General features: G+C 49.8%; 1 protein-coding gene across 1 annotated transcript in view; it reads right to left on the bottom strand.

Moving 5' to 3' along the window:
• LOC149992030 (insulin-like growth factor 1 receptor) overlaps positions 1 to 15,175 on the bottom strand; it is a 158,685-nt gene extending 143,510 nt beyond the window's left edge. The window contains exon 1 of the mRNA XM_090263864.1: positions 14,506 to 15,175. Within this exon, the coding sequence (XP_090119990.1) occupies positions 14,506 to 14,599 (94 nt within the window). The 5' untranslated portion in view covers positions 14,600 to 15,175. The remainder of the gene's footprint in view (positions 1 to 14,505) is intronic.
• Between the last annotated feature and the right edge of the window lie 1,646 nt (positions 15,176 to 16,821).

The following is a 16,821-nucleotide window of genomic DNA, read 5'->3' as shown; positions in this document are numbered from 1 at the left end:
ACCACAGGGGTCAGAAAAGGCCAACAGAGCTAAGAGCGGATCATCAGAACCCACACACACCCAGGAGGGTTTTTTTTTTTTTTTTTCTTTTAAGGACATAAACAACTTCTAATGTGTATTTTCTCCATCCTTACCAGCAGGAACAGCTCCCATCTCAAGCTTACGACAGGCACTTAGTTCTATGGGATGTCTATGTATTCACTTAGGAAATATCGTACCCAACATCTGGAATGGGTACCCGTAGCATGCCCCATTCCACCAATGAGGAAACCGGGCAAAGGGAGTACATCAGAAGTCCCAGACACGACCCATCTGAATTCTTTCTCTCCTTTTAACCCTCAACTGAGGGTATGTTTATTGAGTTTAAAGAGAGAAGAAGAGAGAGCAAGAGAAAGAGAAACATCTATAGGTTGCCTCCCTTACACACCCTGACCAGGGATCAAACCGCAATTTTTGGTGCAGAGGACAATGTTCCAACCAACTGAGCCACCCGGCCAGGGTTGAATTCTCATTTTGAGACTCTGGGCTCTAATTCAACTTTTGAAAGGGACTTTGGACCATCAAATATGATTGGGGGCGCGGACTGGCCCAAGACACAGCAGATCTTCTGACTGAGGTCCTTGAGCTCTGCTTGCTCAAAAAGGTGGAAAATGATGTAATATTCTGAGTTCACTAGCCTCATCCAGGAAAGCAATACACAAGCCCCTGGGCCCAACGCTATCACCCTGCCAGCAAGCGTCTTGCGTTGCCGTGCGCTTTAATGTTATTTGTCCAGTGGAAACAGTTTCCGTTGCTGAACAGGCTGCGTGAACCTGCGAGCACCAAGCTGGGCGACTGCTTCTCATCAAGAACTACAACGTGCCCGGCTGAGCTAAGCACACAAATCAATCTCAGTTAAAAGGCACCAGTAGCAGAGCCCACACTTGGAAGCGAAGCTGGTGTTCCCTTTGAAATAAATCGCTCCCCGTCCCTCTCAGCCTGTGCGGTGAGGGCTGGAAATAGCCCTGAGAGGTCTGCCAGCCCCTGCAGGGAGCAGAGGCCCCTGTCACGCCAACCACAGGACGATGCCCAGGGCTACTGGATGCCCCAGCCCAGGGCCACCTCGGGCCTTCCCAACCCAGCTAGGAGGGCAACCAGGGTCATCTCCAAACTGGGTGCTCTTAGAAAGTTAGAAAGCAGCACCCTGGCACTTTTATTAATAGAGGCCTAAGTTTACAGTAAGTAAGCATATCACTCCCGTGTGTGTGTGTGTGTGTGTGTGTGTGTGTGTTATTTTATCCTCACCAAGGACATTTTCTCATTGCTTTTTAGAGAGATGTGAGAAAGAAACATCAATCAGTTGCCTCCCATATACTCCTAGACAGAGGATCGAACCCACAGCCCAGGTATGTGGCCTGGCGGGACTCAAACCCATAACCCTTCAGTTATAAGATGATGCTCCAACCAACTGAGCCACACCGGCCAGGGCCATTCCCACAATTTTAACCCTGGTCCTTGACCTCACTGAGCAGCCCTGATGCCCTGGACAGAGGCGAGAGCTCCCCATGGAGCGTTTCTGAGGTCCAGAGCGGCCTGATCCACACTGGCATTTCTACCTCTGCTCCCTGCGATGCTGACCCCACCCAGAAGCCTCCAGCTTACCTTTCAATGGGTCCACCCCAATGCTCATACGGTCTCAAGTGCCCCACTCTCTGGCCCATCCTCAGATCCCTTCTCCCACGGTGCTCTCCCTTTGGGTCCTGAGAACCAAACATTCCAGTGGCATTAAAGTCCCATGTCCTCCCCTTGAGCCTTCTCAAGCTCTTCAGCAGGTGGACAATCCCACGACCTCCAGCCCCTGACTTTCTCCAGGCCCTTAGTCAGTCTCCCATAATGGAGCCCTGGATACATACTGCTCAGGACTGCTCACCAGTAATTTCACTTTTCCCAACAGCACAGCCAGCTCCTTAAGGACAGAGAGGGGGAAAAAAATCTTGCCTGTTTTTCACATGCTCTCCTTGGAACCAAAAGCAGGGCTTGTATACTCCTGAACGCCCACCTTCTACCCCTCCCCCTCAGGTGGGGACATGACGATGAATGTGAGGATCCACAGGAGCCAGCCCAGTTAGTGGTTCTAGAGGCTGATGTGAGCTCAGACTTCTGAGTTCAAAGCTTCCCTCTATGGAAAAGAAGGTATGTCCTTGAGGGGTGACAATGGTCCGTGCTATGGGGAGGATAGGAGGCCCAGAAAGAGGCCAGCAGGGCCACCATGGCATGTGCAGAGGACACAGGTAAAAGCATCCATTCCTTGGATGCTTTGTGCCTCAGGTGCCTTGTTGCTGATCATAGATACATTGTCACCAATCTTAGACACATTGTAGGGATCCTAGATATATTGTTGCCTATGCTGGACACATTGTTGCCAATTCTAGATACATTCTAGCCAATCCTCCTGCATCCCTAATGGAGCAGTATTAGCCCAAACCACAGATGGGGACACTGAGGTCTGCAGCTCCCTCTCCCACAGGCTTCACTGCAATCGACACAGGGACACCAGAGAGGTGTTTGGGAGGACGGGGCTTCAAAGGCAGCGCGGCGCACGAGCAAACCCCACCGGCCGGGCAGATGAAAGGTGAGCACTGTACTGGCTTGTCCTGGTGAGTTTGCATCCACCCCGTTCAACCTTCACAAGGCATTTTTACAAGATTCTCTTTTACAAGCTACGCTTGAAATTAACACGCCGAGTTCAAATGACTGTGTTTACATTTTCTGTAAGAAATCTCCTACCTCACAAAACTCTTCAGGAGCATGAAGCTTTCAACGATAATATCTTAGGTGTTAATTATGTTCTGGAGTCCTCTTCACACCGTCCCAGACAAGTGAAATTCCTAGGGGGGAGGGCAGGCTTTACCTTCACTAAGGGCATCCAAGGCCCTGACCTGAAAGGAATGGAGGCAGCTTAAGTGATGAAACCTTTAATATTGACACTAACCCTGCCAGGATCCAAGTTCACGAGATTCACCAAGAAAACAATGCAAGAAACAGAAGCGAACGTCTGTTCTCTGTGAGGCTGCTAGTTCAAACCAGATTGAGAAGTTCATTTCTGTCTACCTTGTGTCTCAGGATCTGAAGGCTGGAGAGGCCATGACAAATGACCGAGGCCTGCTGTGTCACTCAGAGGAAGAGATTAAACAGTCAGCAGCTGCAGAGGAGACTCCACCCTGGTCTTCCGCCATCGGGCCGTGCCGGGGACCACCACACGGCAGAGCCCGGCCTCACGGCCCACCTTCAGTCAGGCCCCCAGCTCCAAGTGGCGTCAAGCCCACAACCAACACAAACCTGTGTTGATGGATGATTCATTAAATCCTATCAGGAGATAACCCCCTCCCCATGGGGATGAGGTGACCTTGACACAGGGCTAGACTCCCAAGTGCCCTTTCAGTAGCTCTCAGATCTTTCTTCTTAGTATGCAAAAAAGCCTGATGAAATGATGGTTTTAAAGATGATTTTATTGCTTCCCAGTTCTGTGTGGCAGTAACTGGTGTGAAGAAATGTTTTGGCTGGCAGGAGGTGAAAATATATTTGTTGTAAAGAATGCTTCAGAGCAAATGGGATGGGGGGTGGCAGAGGGAGGTGTAGCCCTTTAAGAAATATTCTATTTCTTGAGATCTTCCTATGTGCCAGGCATGGGACCATGTCTTGGGAATTCAAAGCTGACATGGTACCATTCCTCGCCGTGACTAGCGGGGGAAAACATCATGGGGGTGATGCACTGAAGACATATACAAGGAGAGTGTCAAGGGGCGATCCTGCATGCAGAACCAAGACCACCAGAGAGGGCGAAATGGCAGCTAATTCTTAAAAGAGTCTGCCAGACGGCAAAGCGGCCACATAGTTGTTCCAAGCAGACGGGCTTCCACCTGCCAAGGCCAAGAGACTTGAATGAGTCCAGCCTGTTTTGGAAACAGCCAGCGGGGTTGTTCGAAGCATCTGAGACCGCGGCAGGTTGCGTGGCTCTCCCACACAAATGATTCCCAAATTAAAAAGAATGAAAGGCAACCACGGGGAAAATGTCTAAAACTTTCTAAGTGTGAAACCGAATAACCGCCTGTACCCCAAGTGTCGTCTCAATGGGGAAAGTGAGAAAGTGGATTCTGAAAATACCAAAAAGGTATGAAACCAAATGCAGAAAAATCTCTCACACAATACAGCCAATGTGAGACCCAGTACCAGTCACGGAAGTGTGTGCGATTATTCTCTATTAGGATTCCTGGCTTGTGAGTATCTTAACTACATCAAATTGCCCAAGGGGACCCATATAGGAATGATAATTAAAGTGTAACCACATATTTAAATAGAGCAATGGGAAGTAAATACGTTGGTTTATTTTTCAAAATGAATCAGTAGGGTTTTTTTTTTATTATTATTTAATCTCTCATCTCCAAAGAAATAGGTTAGGACTTTTCACTTATAAACGTCCTGTAAAGACATCTTAAATCCCCAATTGTAACAGGCACGCTAGATAGATATAGCAACTCTGCCAAAGTTGTTTGCATGGCTTACAGACGGCCTGCAGTCTCTCGTGCCGGCTGACACAGTACGGTGATCCTAATCCCAAACCATACCTCAGGGGTTGCTGCAGAAGCCTGCAGCCTCTGCATTTTCCTGAGATCGGTTCCCACGAGCCAAGTCAGAGAGCAAAATCTAGGGGAGGGGGTACGGGGAACGCTAGCTTCATCCCCGGGGGTCCTGTTGACTGCCGCCCAAGAGGCTGCATTTCCGTTCCGGCCACTAGATGGCGTCTCCGCATTAGTGAGGTGGGCCAAGTGTACGCTGGACACGTCTCAGGCCCTGGCAGAAATTGACAAATGGAAGGATTAAGGGAGAAAGCATAATAAACAGCTCTCTGAAATGGAAGGTAAACTTCAGGGGCTGGCCACTCTTTACAGAAAAAAAAAAAAAAGTAAAATCACGCAATCGTGTCTAACAAGCAAAAGGCAGTCTTGTTCAAGAACCTTCAGAAAGTTTTATTCCGGAACAAACACCTATTGAGCACCTACTATGTGCCAAGCTACCACATTTAAACGACAAGGGCCGTCAGATATTGAGTGCGTCCTGTATTTCTGGCACTATGCAAAGAACGATCCTTTTCCAGGACGTCGTGTCCGTAAGAGCAGCAGCAAGCTAACGTCTGAGAGGTTTAATAGGTTAAACGTCTGCCCTAAACACTTGACGTGTGGATTAACTCATTTAGCTTTCATAAATAACTGCATGAAGTAGGTTCTGTTAAAATTACAACTGCATAGACCAGGAAACTAAGGTACAGAGAACTTAAATGATTTGCCTGAGATCTTAGCTATTGAGGAGCTTAGATTCATACTAAGATCTTTAGCCCCAGCTGCTCTTTCGAGCCTTATAAGATGGCAACCCGTAAGATACAAGAAAAAAATAATCACAGTGGTGGTTACTGACGCAAAAGGAGCAAGGGGGACGTCAGGGGCATAGGAGTTACAATAATCCGGAAAAGCTTCAGGGAGACTCATCTGAGTGAGAAATAAAAGGAAGGCATCTCAGATCGACCCAAACCACAGAAAGGCATTTGGGGGTAAGGAATTCACTGACGTAGTTACACGTGGGTCCCTATTTGCTAGATCTATCTGAAACACAGAGCATTTTAGAAATGACAAAGATTACATCTACACTGCCTCCAATTTTTTTTCTGACATTAAGTTCTAAAGCTATTAGAAAATGCTTTTATTGTGTTAATGAGGAAAGATCTCTCCTGATTATTTTTGTTCTCTAGGTGAGACTCAGAAAAGTTAAAGAACTTGCTTAGGACCAAAGAAAGAACTGGGGGTGAAGGAGACACTAGGACCCGGTGGCCTTGCTGTGCTCTAGAGGAGCACATTCCACTATTTGGTATGGGGTGTGGGGGGAGCAGAGCAGTAAGAGAAAGAACACGCTAGGCCAGGAGCAGAGCAGATGCAAAACCAGGGAGACAGGAGCAGTGTAGCTTGCTCACTGCAGAACTAAAGCCGGGTGCTGGGGAGTGCGGGGAACACACAAGGGATCCCGACAGCAAAGTCTTATTAAGGAGCTATCACAGCCCAGGAGGAGGGGCCTGGGACTTGATTCTTGGACCAGGATTGGGCACCACAAGGGCACGCGTGGAGAACTGGGGGCTGGCAAGCCTATCTATCAACCTAGAGGGATGGCACAGGAGTCAAGAGGGGCCAGCTCAGGGGCCAAGTGAATGTGTCCCTCTGAGAGTTCATGCAGGTCTGGACTAGACTAGGGCATAGATAAAAACAGGGGCAAATCAGAACAATTTCAAGTCACTCCCTGAGGTAGAAAGGAAACATCGCCTCCATGAGTCTCCCCAGAAAAGGACGGGTCGAAGAACTGCGATGTAACTAGAAATTCCACCCTGATCCAACCCTTGTGGTTGAAACCCTATTGACATACATGTTGGAAAGAAAATCCCAAAGATATTGCCCAACGGAGCCGGGCGAGGAAAACAAAAGAATTTCCTGTGATAGGATTTTGTGTAAACTATGCTGTGCTGTGACCTAACATATGCTATGAGCTCATTATCCCCAGAAATCAGACAGCAGAACTAAGGAAAGCCGAGCAGAGATCTTCCTCCGTGGCTGCTCTCTTGGTTCATCTGTTTTCATGACAATCTGCTTCTCTTTCAGATCCTGAGTCTGTGAGCTGGTGTATTAGCCCTCTCCTCTGAGACCCAGGAAACGCAGGACAACCTCACGAATCTGGGCAGGATGGATGCATATTGTACAATCCACGTATAATTAATAGCTAATAACTTGGAAAAGTATTGATACAGCCAGGTGAGTCAAGCACCTCTCACCTGGGTGGGGTTTTTTTTTGGGGGGGGGGCTTCCTACTTTTTCTCCAAGGAGGTCATGAAAGGTCCCTCAGGTACTTCAAATTAGAGGAATATGGAAAAACTATTATATCTAAAGTCATCTCTCTTTAATTATCATCAGACTTCTGTTCTCTAAAGTGCTACTAACCACAATCTGCCAAACTCAACTCGGCGCTGTCTCATTTACTTAGTCAGACATGCATTTGCAATAATCAATTTCATACAGACAGAGCACTGACTGCAGGCAGACCTCAGAGATAATGTGGGTTTGATCTCAGACCACCGCCATAAACCAGGTCATCATCTTTTTTTTTTCTTTTTTGCCGGTGGAGGGTCTTGCCTTCAATTTCTTTTCTTTAAAGCAACATCTGTGGGGCAAATACAACAAGGGGTGCTTGTGTATGTCACATGAGAGGACAAGTTCAAACTAGGCATCTACAGTATCTCAGGAAAACTTAAAGAGTTCAGCTCCATAAAACACTTATGCTTTTCGACTGCCGCAATACGTCTGTTGAGAGTAATTTAAAAAGCAGTCTGCATACATCTGACTTACCAATCTGACAAATAATCCCAAAGCCACTTTAAAGAAAACAAGTGCCCGGCTACAAAGAAAGTCACCCTACGAAAGAAGACAAGGCAGCAACAATCATGCATTGAAAACTCTCTGAATTGGAACGAATGTATGGAAATACACATACACGCCCAATTTGGAACAAACGGCATTTTTTTATTCTATAACTGTTATTGAAGTAGATGCCTGTCTTGCTTAGGCAACTAAGAGGGTAAGGAAGTGAAAGAATAAAGTTTCAATCCACCTCTCTCACGATAGTTTCTAAAGTCTCTAAAATATAAATGCTTAAAAAAATATGCTTAAAAATTTAAAAATGCTTAAAAAAATAAAATAAAAAGACTTGCGGACGATTACAACGGGAATCATTTAACGAAAGCCTAGCTATTCCATAGTGGCACAGTCACAGGCATGTACATTTTTCCTACGTGGCTAGCCACCAAACTAATTCCAATAAGGAAGTGTGGGGATCAAGACTATCGGGCCCCATACATAGATGTCACTCAGCTCTGGGGACACGTCCCCAGCAACTCAGAAAGGAAGCCATCCCCATCACTAACCATGGAGAGAATGACTATGAGGACAAAGGGCACCCCTGCACCCCTCCTCACTCCTCCCGATCAAAAACAAGGGACTTGTCACTACAAGTTACTGCCACTGTAGGCACTCACCCCTCATCGTGAAAGAAACGCTTTTCTGTTGGGTTCCAATAAAATCTGAATGGCAGCCTGTAAGTTTCAACACTCTTCCAGTCCAGGGCAGGAAGGAGCAAGGAAAATGGAACCCTTCCTCATTTGTTTCTTTAGTGCTTTAAATAAGCAGGGCAAATATTTCTATGGTTTGACTCATAGCTTTAAAAACTTATGTAAGGGTTCTTTTTCTTTTTTTTTAATGTCAGAATGAAATTTTTTTAACTTAAAAGAACGGAGTCCCATAAGTGCTCAGCATGTATTTACTTAGAAAGAGAGGGGGAGGAGGGAAAAAAAAAAAAAAACTAGTTCTCAGTTCAAGTAAAGAAATACGAATATTTCCTTGAGATTGTGAAACTGATCGATTTCCTAAGCCATAAATGAAATTGGAATAAGTAAAACAAGTAGGAAATTCTTCAAAACTGGTATCTGAGTCTTTACAATATGCGTAAAACTGATGATTTAAAAAATAATAATAATAATTTGGCCTTCAGAAGTTCCAAAGTTGTGAAATCAAAGCTATTGTTAATATGTTTGAGTCCAGTAAGACCAAAGCCATTTAACTAAAGACACTTCATCATGCTGAGGAAATCTGCATCTATTGGGCTAAACACCTAACTAGGTTATTAACCCTTTTTATAGCAAATGTACGCCCTTTCCTCAGCACAAATCGGTTTGTTTTTCCAGATCTTTGGTGGGAGACGCCCATATTTTATAGTTTTGATCTTTCAAATACTGAAAATCAGTCATGTTCTCCCAAATTATCAACAGGTCCCCATGTGCCCCAACATCAGAACTGGTGTGGCACACGCCCTTCTTTGTTTAAGTCAAATCCTGTTTTCATAAACAGCCAGAAAAAAACTTCCTCTCGATGACCTGATGCCAAACGCCATTTTCAAGGAAAGGTCAGAGAGCTTCATTCATTATTCGCTTTGTTGTCTTTATGCCCTGGCTGGTGTGGCTCAATGGATCGAGCGCGGACCTGCAAACCAAAGGGTCGCAGGTTCGATTCCCAGTCAGGGCACAGGCCTGGGTTGTGGGCCAGGTCCCCAGTTGGGGGCGCCCAAGAGGCAACCACACACTGATGTTTCTCTCCTTCTCTTTCTCCCTCTCTTCCCCTCTCTCTAAAAGTAAATAAATAAAATCTTTAAAGTGCTGAGAATTCTCCTTCAGAACATCTCAGACAGAGAAAGCAAGAAGCTATCCCCTGGGCACTTGGGCAATTACTATATATTTAGTAGACTGAGAGGAGGGCACCTCTTTGACTCAGACAGCACCTGTCGTGAGTTGGCTAAGAAAAGCAGTTCAAAGCAAGCTGGCCCGCAGGCACAAATACCTCTTCCATGAACCAGGGTTGATTTTTAAATGAATTTTGAAAACAAACCGAAGGCAAAAAAAATCACAACCCAGAGAGAGAGAGAATGGTGTCGTCCATTTTATGATTAAAAAATGTCTCAAGCTGTAAGTGCCTCTTCCACATCTCTCTTGACCCCCGCATGCTTTTCAGAGCGGCAAGTTGGCTTAAATTAGACACAGCCTCAAAATTATCAAAGTTGCCCTGATTTCCGGAGCGCTAACTAAGCAATGTGTAAATCTGGAAGAGTGTGGCAGTGAGTCCCATTGTCCTTGCAGCTCACTGCATGCCATGCAACGGTCATGCATGAATCTGTAACTCCTAGCGCTCTGGCAGGAGGTAACTACAGCGCTGCATGTTTAAGCACACCCGTGACAATGATGTCACAATGGGTGGATGTCTCCACTGTGTCACAGCCTACAGGGACAATGCAACAGGAGGCACTGATTGAACTTCATTATCCTAAGTCTACAGGAATGTTCCTCACGGGTCTTTAACATCCTGTTGGCTGTGCACTTGAAAACTATGTATTCCGTACATGGGCTCAGGCATGACGGACACATTTCATACAGCAGGTGCCCACTAAGTTCTGGCTGGATTCAGTTGCTTCTTACCAGTCCATTCTGACAAAACAAATGAAACCAGATTTAAAAGGAAGCTAGGATCCCATAGGGATCCCGTTGGCAGAACTCTAAGGCAACAAGTGAAAAGGATACAGTTCATTTGCATTACTGCCCTGATCTTGCAACAATAAGGACAGGAAATATTCTTATTAGTAAACTAAGCCTTAGACAAAGACCAAAAACAAGTGTAAACAACAATTATTCTCTGGGTCTTTTCCTATTAAAAGGCCAAGGTAAATTTGGATAAGGGCATAACAGTTTCATAACAAAAGATACATGTTATATTATAAAATCTTTTGTTGCATAAGAAATTTTAATTTTTTTTAAGTTATGGTATGCCCGAAATAGCTACTGTATCTTACAAATTTTTTTTTCCTGCTCAGATTCTAAAGCTATGTAAGAAATAAAATAAGCAACAAAGGAAAAAAAAAACAAAAAAGCAAAAAACAGAACAAAAAAACCACTGCATTAAAATGAACAGTTCATCTTCAGTCTTTACGACCAGCGTGGTTAATATGAAATATCAAAAAAGAAAGTGAAAATTCTTTACCATCTTAAAACACTACATTATTTCTTTGCTGGAAAACATATGGAAGAAACTGGAAATATAAAAAGCCATCCAGACTCAGCTCCTAAACTCTACTCTTGGAAAGACCAACAGTGTTTCAGACTGAGTTAAGGATTTTACTGCTATAAATCTGACTTCCCCGAGCATTTGTGTTTTTAATCCAACCCCTCTATCTCCGACTTGAACTATGTAGAACCAAGATTTTTTTTTTTCCTTTCTGTCCATGTCTGCTGAATCCTTTTCATAAAATGGCCACAGTGTTTAAAAAGCATGTGACTTTTTTAGAAGTCATCAGATTCCTTGGCTATCACTCATAAGCTTCAATTATCAGTTTGTTGTATTGCTGGAATTATGGAAAAACTATAAATAAGAGAGACGGACAGACACCAAGCTGTGAGACAAATTTACTTAATAATTTTAACATAACTTCTATGTTCAAAGTAACATATGCATTCTTTCCAACCTTAGTATGTCTTAAAAAAAAAAAAAGTTTATTGGGATATAATTCACATGCCATAAAAATTTACTAATCTAAAGTGTACAATTCTATAGTTTTGTAGTATATCCAGAGTTGTGCAATCATCACCAAAATCTAATTTTAGAACATTTCATCACCCCAAAAAGAAACTGGGGACCCTTTACCAGTAACCCCTATCCTCTCTTCCCAGAGTCTTACAACTGCTAATCCATGTTCTGCATGAATTTTCTTATTCCAGACTTCATGTCAATGGAATTATACAATACATGATTTTTTTGTGATCTTTCACTTTGCATGTTTTTAAAGTTCTTCCAGTCAAACTTAGTGCATTTCTTAAGGGTGGACTTTCCTAATCCTTCTGACAAATCAAACAAAGGACCCTCTAAACTTCAAATCCTGACTCACACCCTATGCTTCCCCCAAAATACCACTTACTTGTGATTTGCCTCTAGAGAGTCTACACTATAATTTGCTATTTAGGTTCTTTCCAAACTTCTTATTCTGGGTTCTTCTTCTGGTAATAAAACCCCAGCTTCTTCAAACATCAATGCGGCACATACCTACATTTCCCTAACAATAGGCTGTGACTGTGTCGGTTGAATCCTTTTTAAGGAGATGGCCACACGTGTTAAAGTGAATTTTTTTTTTTTCTTCAGCTATCAGGTTTTTAGGCGACCACTCAGTCCTGACTTCCCAACCTCCTTATGTAGAGGCTCTGCTCATATTATACCGATACGAAGCAACCATGTCTGGGTGGCTTCATCTGCTTCAAAAAAAAAACCCTACATTTTCTAAATTTGAGCTTTGTAAAACTCACCCTATTGCTGTCACAAGGAAGAAACGCGAACCCCTAAATATGCTAACGCAGCTGGGAATCCACGCCACCCCAATCTTGATGGCCGCACCAGACAGCTGAAAGAATACCAGGTCCAGATAGGACTCAGTAGTTATTTCTATCAGAGTTAAGTATTCTAGCACCTTCTGGACTAAAAACTGAACGCATGCTCACCTGGCATATTATTTAATCCTCACAACTTCAGGGCCACAGGGAGGGAGGGGCAGGCACTGAGTTAGAACTTCAACAAACTGAAATGAGGGTTCGGGGTGCCCTGCGGCTTCCCATCACGTTGGTAGGAACAAACCATTTTTAAGGCATCTTTGGGAAAAGCTTTGCCTATGTAGGATTATAAACATACATTAAAATGCCCCCTCCCCTCCTGCCTGTTTTCTCAAGAAGGAAACGCCTTTCACAAAGACTGGATTTCCATGAAGAGCGCTCCACACGACAGGACATCCTATCTTAAAATGTCGGACTCCTGCGTGGCAGAGGCCAGGCCACCACTGCTATTGTGAATTTCGGAACTTACTGCCGTGAAATAATAAAACTCGGAGACGCTACACAGTTCAATCGCGTGCCATTATAAAATGGATTAAGTCTCCTGTGTCTTCCAAATTAGACTGAGCTTTTCAAGGCTAGAAACCCTCTTTGGTACCCCCACCACCTCCACCAAACACGTCGGGGAGCCTCAGGAGGGAGCCCAAAGCCTTTCGCCCAATCCAATGAGCTCAAAGTTTAGAAAAACAAGGAATAGGAGAGCTGAGATTTGGGGACGGTCTGGCCTCGGTCTGCATTTTATTATTCCATGCGGTAAACAGGCTAATTGTATACAAATCGGCTCTTACCCCATCGGGGACTATATTCTTACCGGACGTCGAAGGAGGGTTTGTTTACACAAACAGCCTTTCGGAAGGGCGCCCGCCACGCGGCCCCGGACAGCCCCCGCGGCCTCAGGATTCGCCCCCTGGCTCCTCAAGGCTCAGTCGTGATTTTGCAGATTGGCGCCACCTGCATACACCCTCGGCAACCATTACTCACCAGCACGCCCTCACCGTTCCCAGCCCCAGTTCTGCGCCTGCATTTAAAGTTTAATCGTGATCAAGTTACCCTAACGATCGCGAAGGCACCAGTAAGCCACATTTTAATTTTCTGAAAAGAAGAGAACCCCCTCCTTCCCTCCCCTCCCCCATGGAGCCCTAGCTTCGCCCTCCCTCCCCGCTCTTCCCTACCCCTACCCGACGCTACCAAAACAAAAGCTATCAGATTGCAAGCGATAGCGAGCGTGGAGCGATATTGCTTATTAACTATGTACAAAGGAAGTGCGGGGCAGGCGTAGGGAGTGCAACACAAACTTCGGCCACAAAGCCAAGGCCAAGGCTGCGCGCTGGCAAAACAAAACGCGCTCCCCTCTCCCCCTCGCCTCCGAAGACCCTCGCGCGCCTTAAACGAGGGCGCAAGACTCCTCCGGCCAGGGCAAGGCATTTAGGTGTCGCTGCGCAGCCGTGTGGTGGCGGCAGCTACACCCCCGCGTTGCAAGCACGTGTGTGGAAATGCACGTCGGCTCCGACCGCACACCCACTCCCGCACACTCGAGTGCGGCGCGACAACCCCCCCCCCCAGCCCTGCCAGGAGGCGGAGGGCGTCCACGGGCCAGGTAGAAAGGGGGAGTTCCCACAGCCCTCCTAACTGGGGGCCCGGACGCGCTCCCCGGAAGAGCGCGACTGATGCGGGGGCCCCCCCTTTCGCACATTTTTTTTCCCAGGGGCTGCCTAAAGGGATGGGAGTCTAGGCGGGAACGCTCCGCGCACCCCTGGGCCGCAGAGAGAAGCCCAGTGACGCCAGGAGGCAGGTAACCCGCTGCGGATCAAGCAAAAGTGACGCGAAAGGCCACTAATCGAAAGCGCCCGAGGGGCAAAGCGCGTCCAGCGACGGGAGGCCGTGCGCTGGGATGTTTGGCAACGTGTCTTGGGGACACGCGTCCTCTCCGCTCCGTAATTCCCGTCGACGACCACTTGCACCCCACCGGCAGGTGGGCTCGCCGCCGCCGCACTGAGTCTGCCTGGCGGCGAGGGCTCCGCGCGCGCGGACGCAGGAACTGTCACCGCCGTCAGTGCGCTGCGCTGGAGCCAGGGTGGCACGCTGATCGGCCCCACGCGCCCGGAGGCGGACGAGACGCGGGTGGCGGGGCCCGGCCCGGAGCGAACTTCTCAGATCGAGTCCCCGCACCTGGCCGGGAAGTGAGCGCTAAGGAGACGTGCTGCCCTCGGGGCAGGGCTCTCAGGGCCACAAAAGAGAAAGCCCCCGGGGCCCTTCCTGCGAGGCGGTGGGCGGCGCGCTGAAGCGGGGTCCTCGGGGCTTAAAACTCACAAGCCCGGGTCCCCCGCCGAGCCCCTCCGTGCCTGCCCCGCCGCTCCCGCACACGGGGGGCCAGACAGCTGCGACCACTCGGATTTCGCAAACAGCGCGCAGCCCCTCAGAGGAAAAGTTCCCGCAGTGGCCGCGGGCGGCGGGCAAATACTCACTTTCTCCACTTGTCGGCCAGAGCAAGAGCGCGGCGGAGAAAAGCAGGAGCCCCCACAGCGAGGTCAGGGACCCTCCTCCGGAACCAGGCTTCATTCCTTTGCTTTGGGACGAAACTCCCTTCTCTCAAAAAATAAAAAGGGTTGGGGAGGAAAAGAAAAAGTCTCCAACTCAGTCTTCGCCCCCTTCCAAAGATAAGGGCGAAGGAAACAATACTCCAAAGGTGGAGCGGACGGGGCGGGCGACTCAGGACCGCTCAGCACTGGCAGCCGCTGCCCAGGGCTCGGCTGAATGAAGAACCTGGGGAGCACCGGGGCTGGCTGTGGGTGTCATCAGCCTCCATTTTCAAACCCGAAAGGTAGGAAGGGGGGGGGGGACTGCAGAGAGAGGGGGCAAAGCCCAAATCCGTCCGGGCCAGGCGAAACGGACCCGACCCCAAGCTGTCCCGAGCTTCGGCGGCGGGAGGGCGCGGCGCAGTTCGCAAGATTGCCCCGAAGTCTCAGGAGCGGGCGAGGCCAGCCGGCCGAAATGCGGAGTAAAAATGAATGAGAGGCTCTCCTGCTGCTGGTCCTCCTGACTCCGCTCACCGCCGCCGCCTCCCTCAGTGCCGCCGCCGGGAGCTCCTGCCCAAAACCAGGACACACACAAAGCAGCGGGCCGACCGCGCCGCGCTCAGCGATCCCGCCGCCCGCCCCGCGCCAGCCCCCGCCCGGCCCCCGCCTGCCGCGCCGCGGGCTCTGCGCGCAGGAGCTCCTGCGAGCTGAAGGTCAAAGCTGAGGCACGCGGCGCGCTGTGGAGCTCCCCCGGTGCGGGAGGGGCGTGGACGGCCCCGGGAGCGGGGCCGGGGGTCTCCGAGCGCCCCGCACGGGCGCGCCCGGGGGCAGGCTCGCTGGCACCGTCCCTCTCGCTCCCCGCAGCTCTCGAGTTCGCCCGGTGCGCTCGCTCCTCCTCAGGTTTTTTCCCTTTTTTTTTTCCGCTGAGCGGAGTTAATGCTGGTAAACAAGAGCCTCAGCCTGGCCGCGCTGCTGCCGCCGCCACCGCCGCTGCCACACAGTGGGGGCTGGCGCTCGCGCACGCTCAGGCCCGCGCACACGCACCCGCGCGCCCCCGAGAGCCGCCACCGCCGCAGCCGAGGCGCGCCCAGGGCCCGGCCCAGGTCGGTGCGCGCAAAGAGCCGGAGCCCAGGATCCCAGGGACGTGCGGAGCGGAGCCGGAGCGTGGGGAGCGAGGCGGAGAGGCACCGCCCCCGTCCCCCGCCCGCGCCGCCACCCGCGCGCACCCAGACACACAGGCACGCACGCGCGCGCCCACTGGCTCTCGCTCCCACCCGCACTGCGCTGGCCACCCTGCACGCGCCCTCCCCTCCCGCAAGACTCCAAAAACAATGCCCCCGGCGCCGGTCCGGGCTAGGCGGAGGGGCCGAACTGGGAGAGGATAAGGGGAGGGAGTGGGGTGGGCGGGGAGTGCGGGGCCCGAGAGATTCATTGAAAACAACAACAGCGCTGCTGGAAAGCGCGTTTCCCCAGTTCTTCAAAAGCTTCATTGTTTCTTGCAGCTGTTGCAAAATAAATAAATAAGTGCGTGCATGCGGCATTTTTTCGCAGCGCGCTGGAAAGCCCGATGGTGGCGGGAGGGGCACACCTGGGAGAAAGGAGACTCCCAGGCTCCTAAGGCGAGCACTTGCACGCAAGGCTGCGGCGGCTGCCGTGTCGCGACTAGGAGGCCAGAGTTCTGGGGCTCGCAGGGATCTGAGGGGGAAGGGTGCGGCCCTTGGAGCTCAGCCCCGGGGTGCGAGAGGAGACAGCCCGCCGCCCGTCTCAAGCCGGAGAAGTGGGGGGGCCCAGACAGGCTGCTGCCCCGCGCGCCCAGGGCGCGTCCCCACGGCGACCGCCAGGGGGCGCAGCAGGCGCCAAGGAAGGCTGGCCCGTGGATCACCTTCCTCCCTCCGGGAGAGGAAATATGGGGGCCCAGAGCGGGGGCTGGCGGCCTGGGTCACGCTGGTGGGGCCTCGAAGACCCGTGGCCCACCCCGAATGCTCCTCGGACTGCTGGGTGCTCCTCCACATGGGAGGCTGCGGGGAGCGATCGAACCGCGTGCACACGGTGCTGGTGCGGTGGCCCCGAGGCTAGGGGGTGTGTCCTAGGGGCCCCCAGATGAAGAAGTCGGGGCCCACGGCCCTGACCTGTCTCCTGCCTCTAGTCGGGCCTCTGGAACATGGCACACACGCGCGGGATCAGTGGTCAGAGCGGAAACCCACCCGCACCTGCCTTGGGTCCTCCTGGTCACGTCCCTCTTGCTTCCCTTGCTGTGTAAGTGAC

Source organism: Furipterus horrens, unplaced genomic scaffold, assembly GCF_987537825.1.
Source record: "Furipterus horrens unplaced genomic scaffold, mFurHor1.1.pri manual_scaffold_16, whole genome shotgun sequence".
Lineage (NCBI taxonomy): Eukaryota > Metazoa > Chordata > Mammalia > Chiroptera > Furipteridae > Furipterus > Furipterus horrens.
The sequence above is the reverse complement of the archived record's forward strand: the minus strand, read 5'-3'. Positions and strand labels throughout refer to the sequence as shown.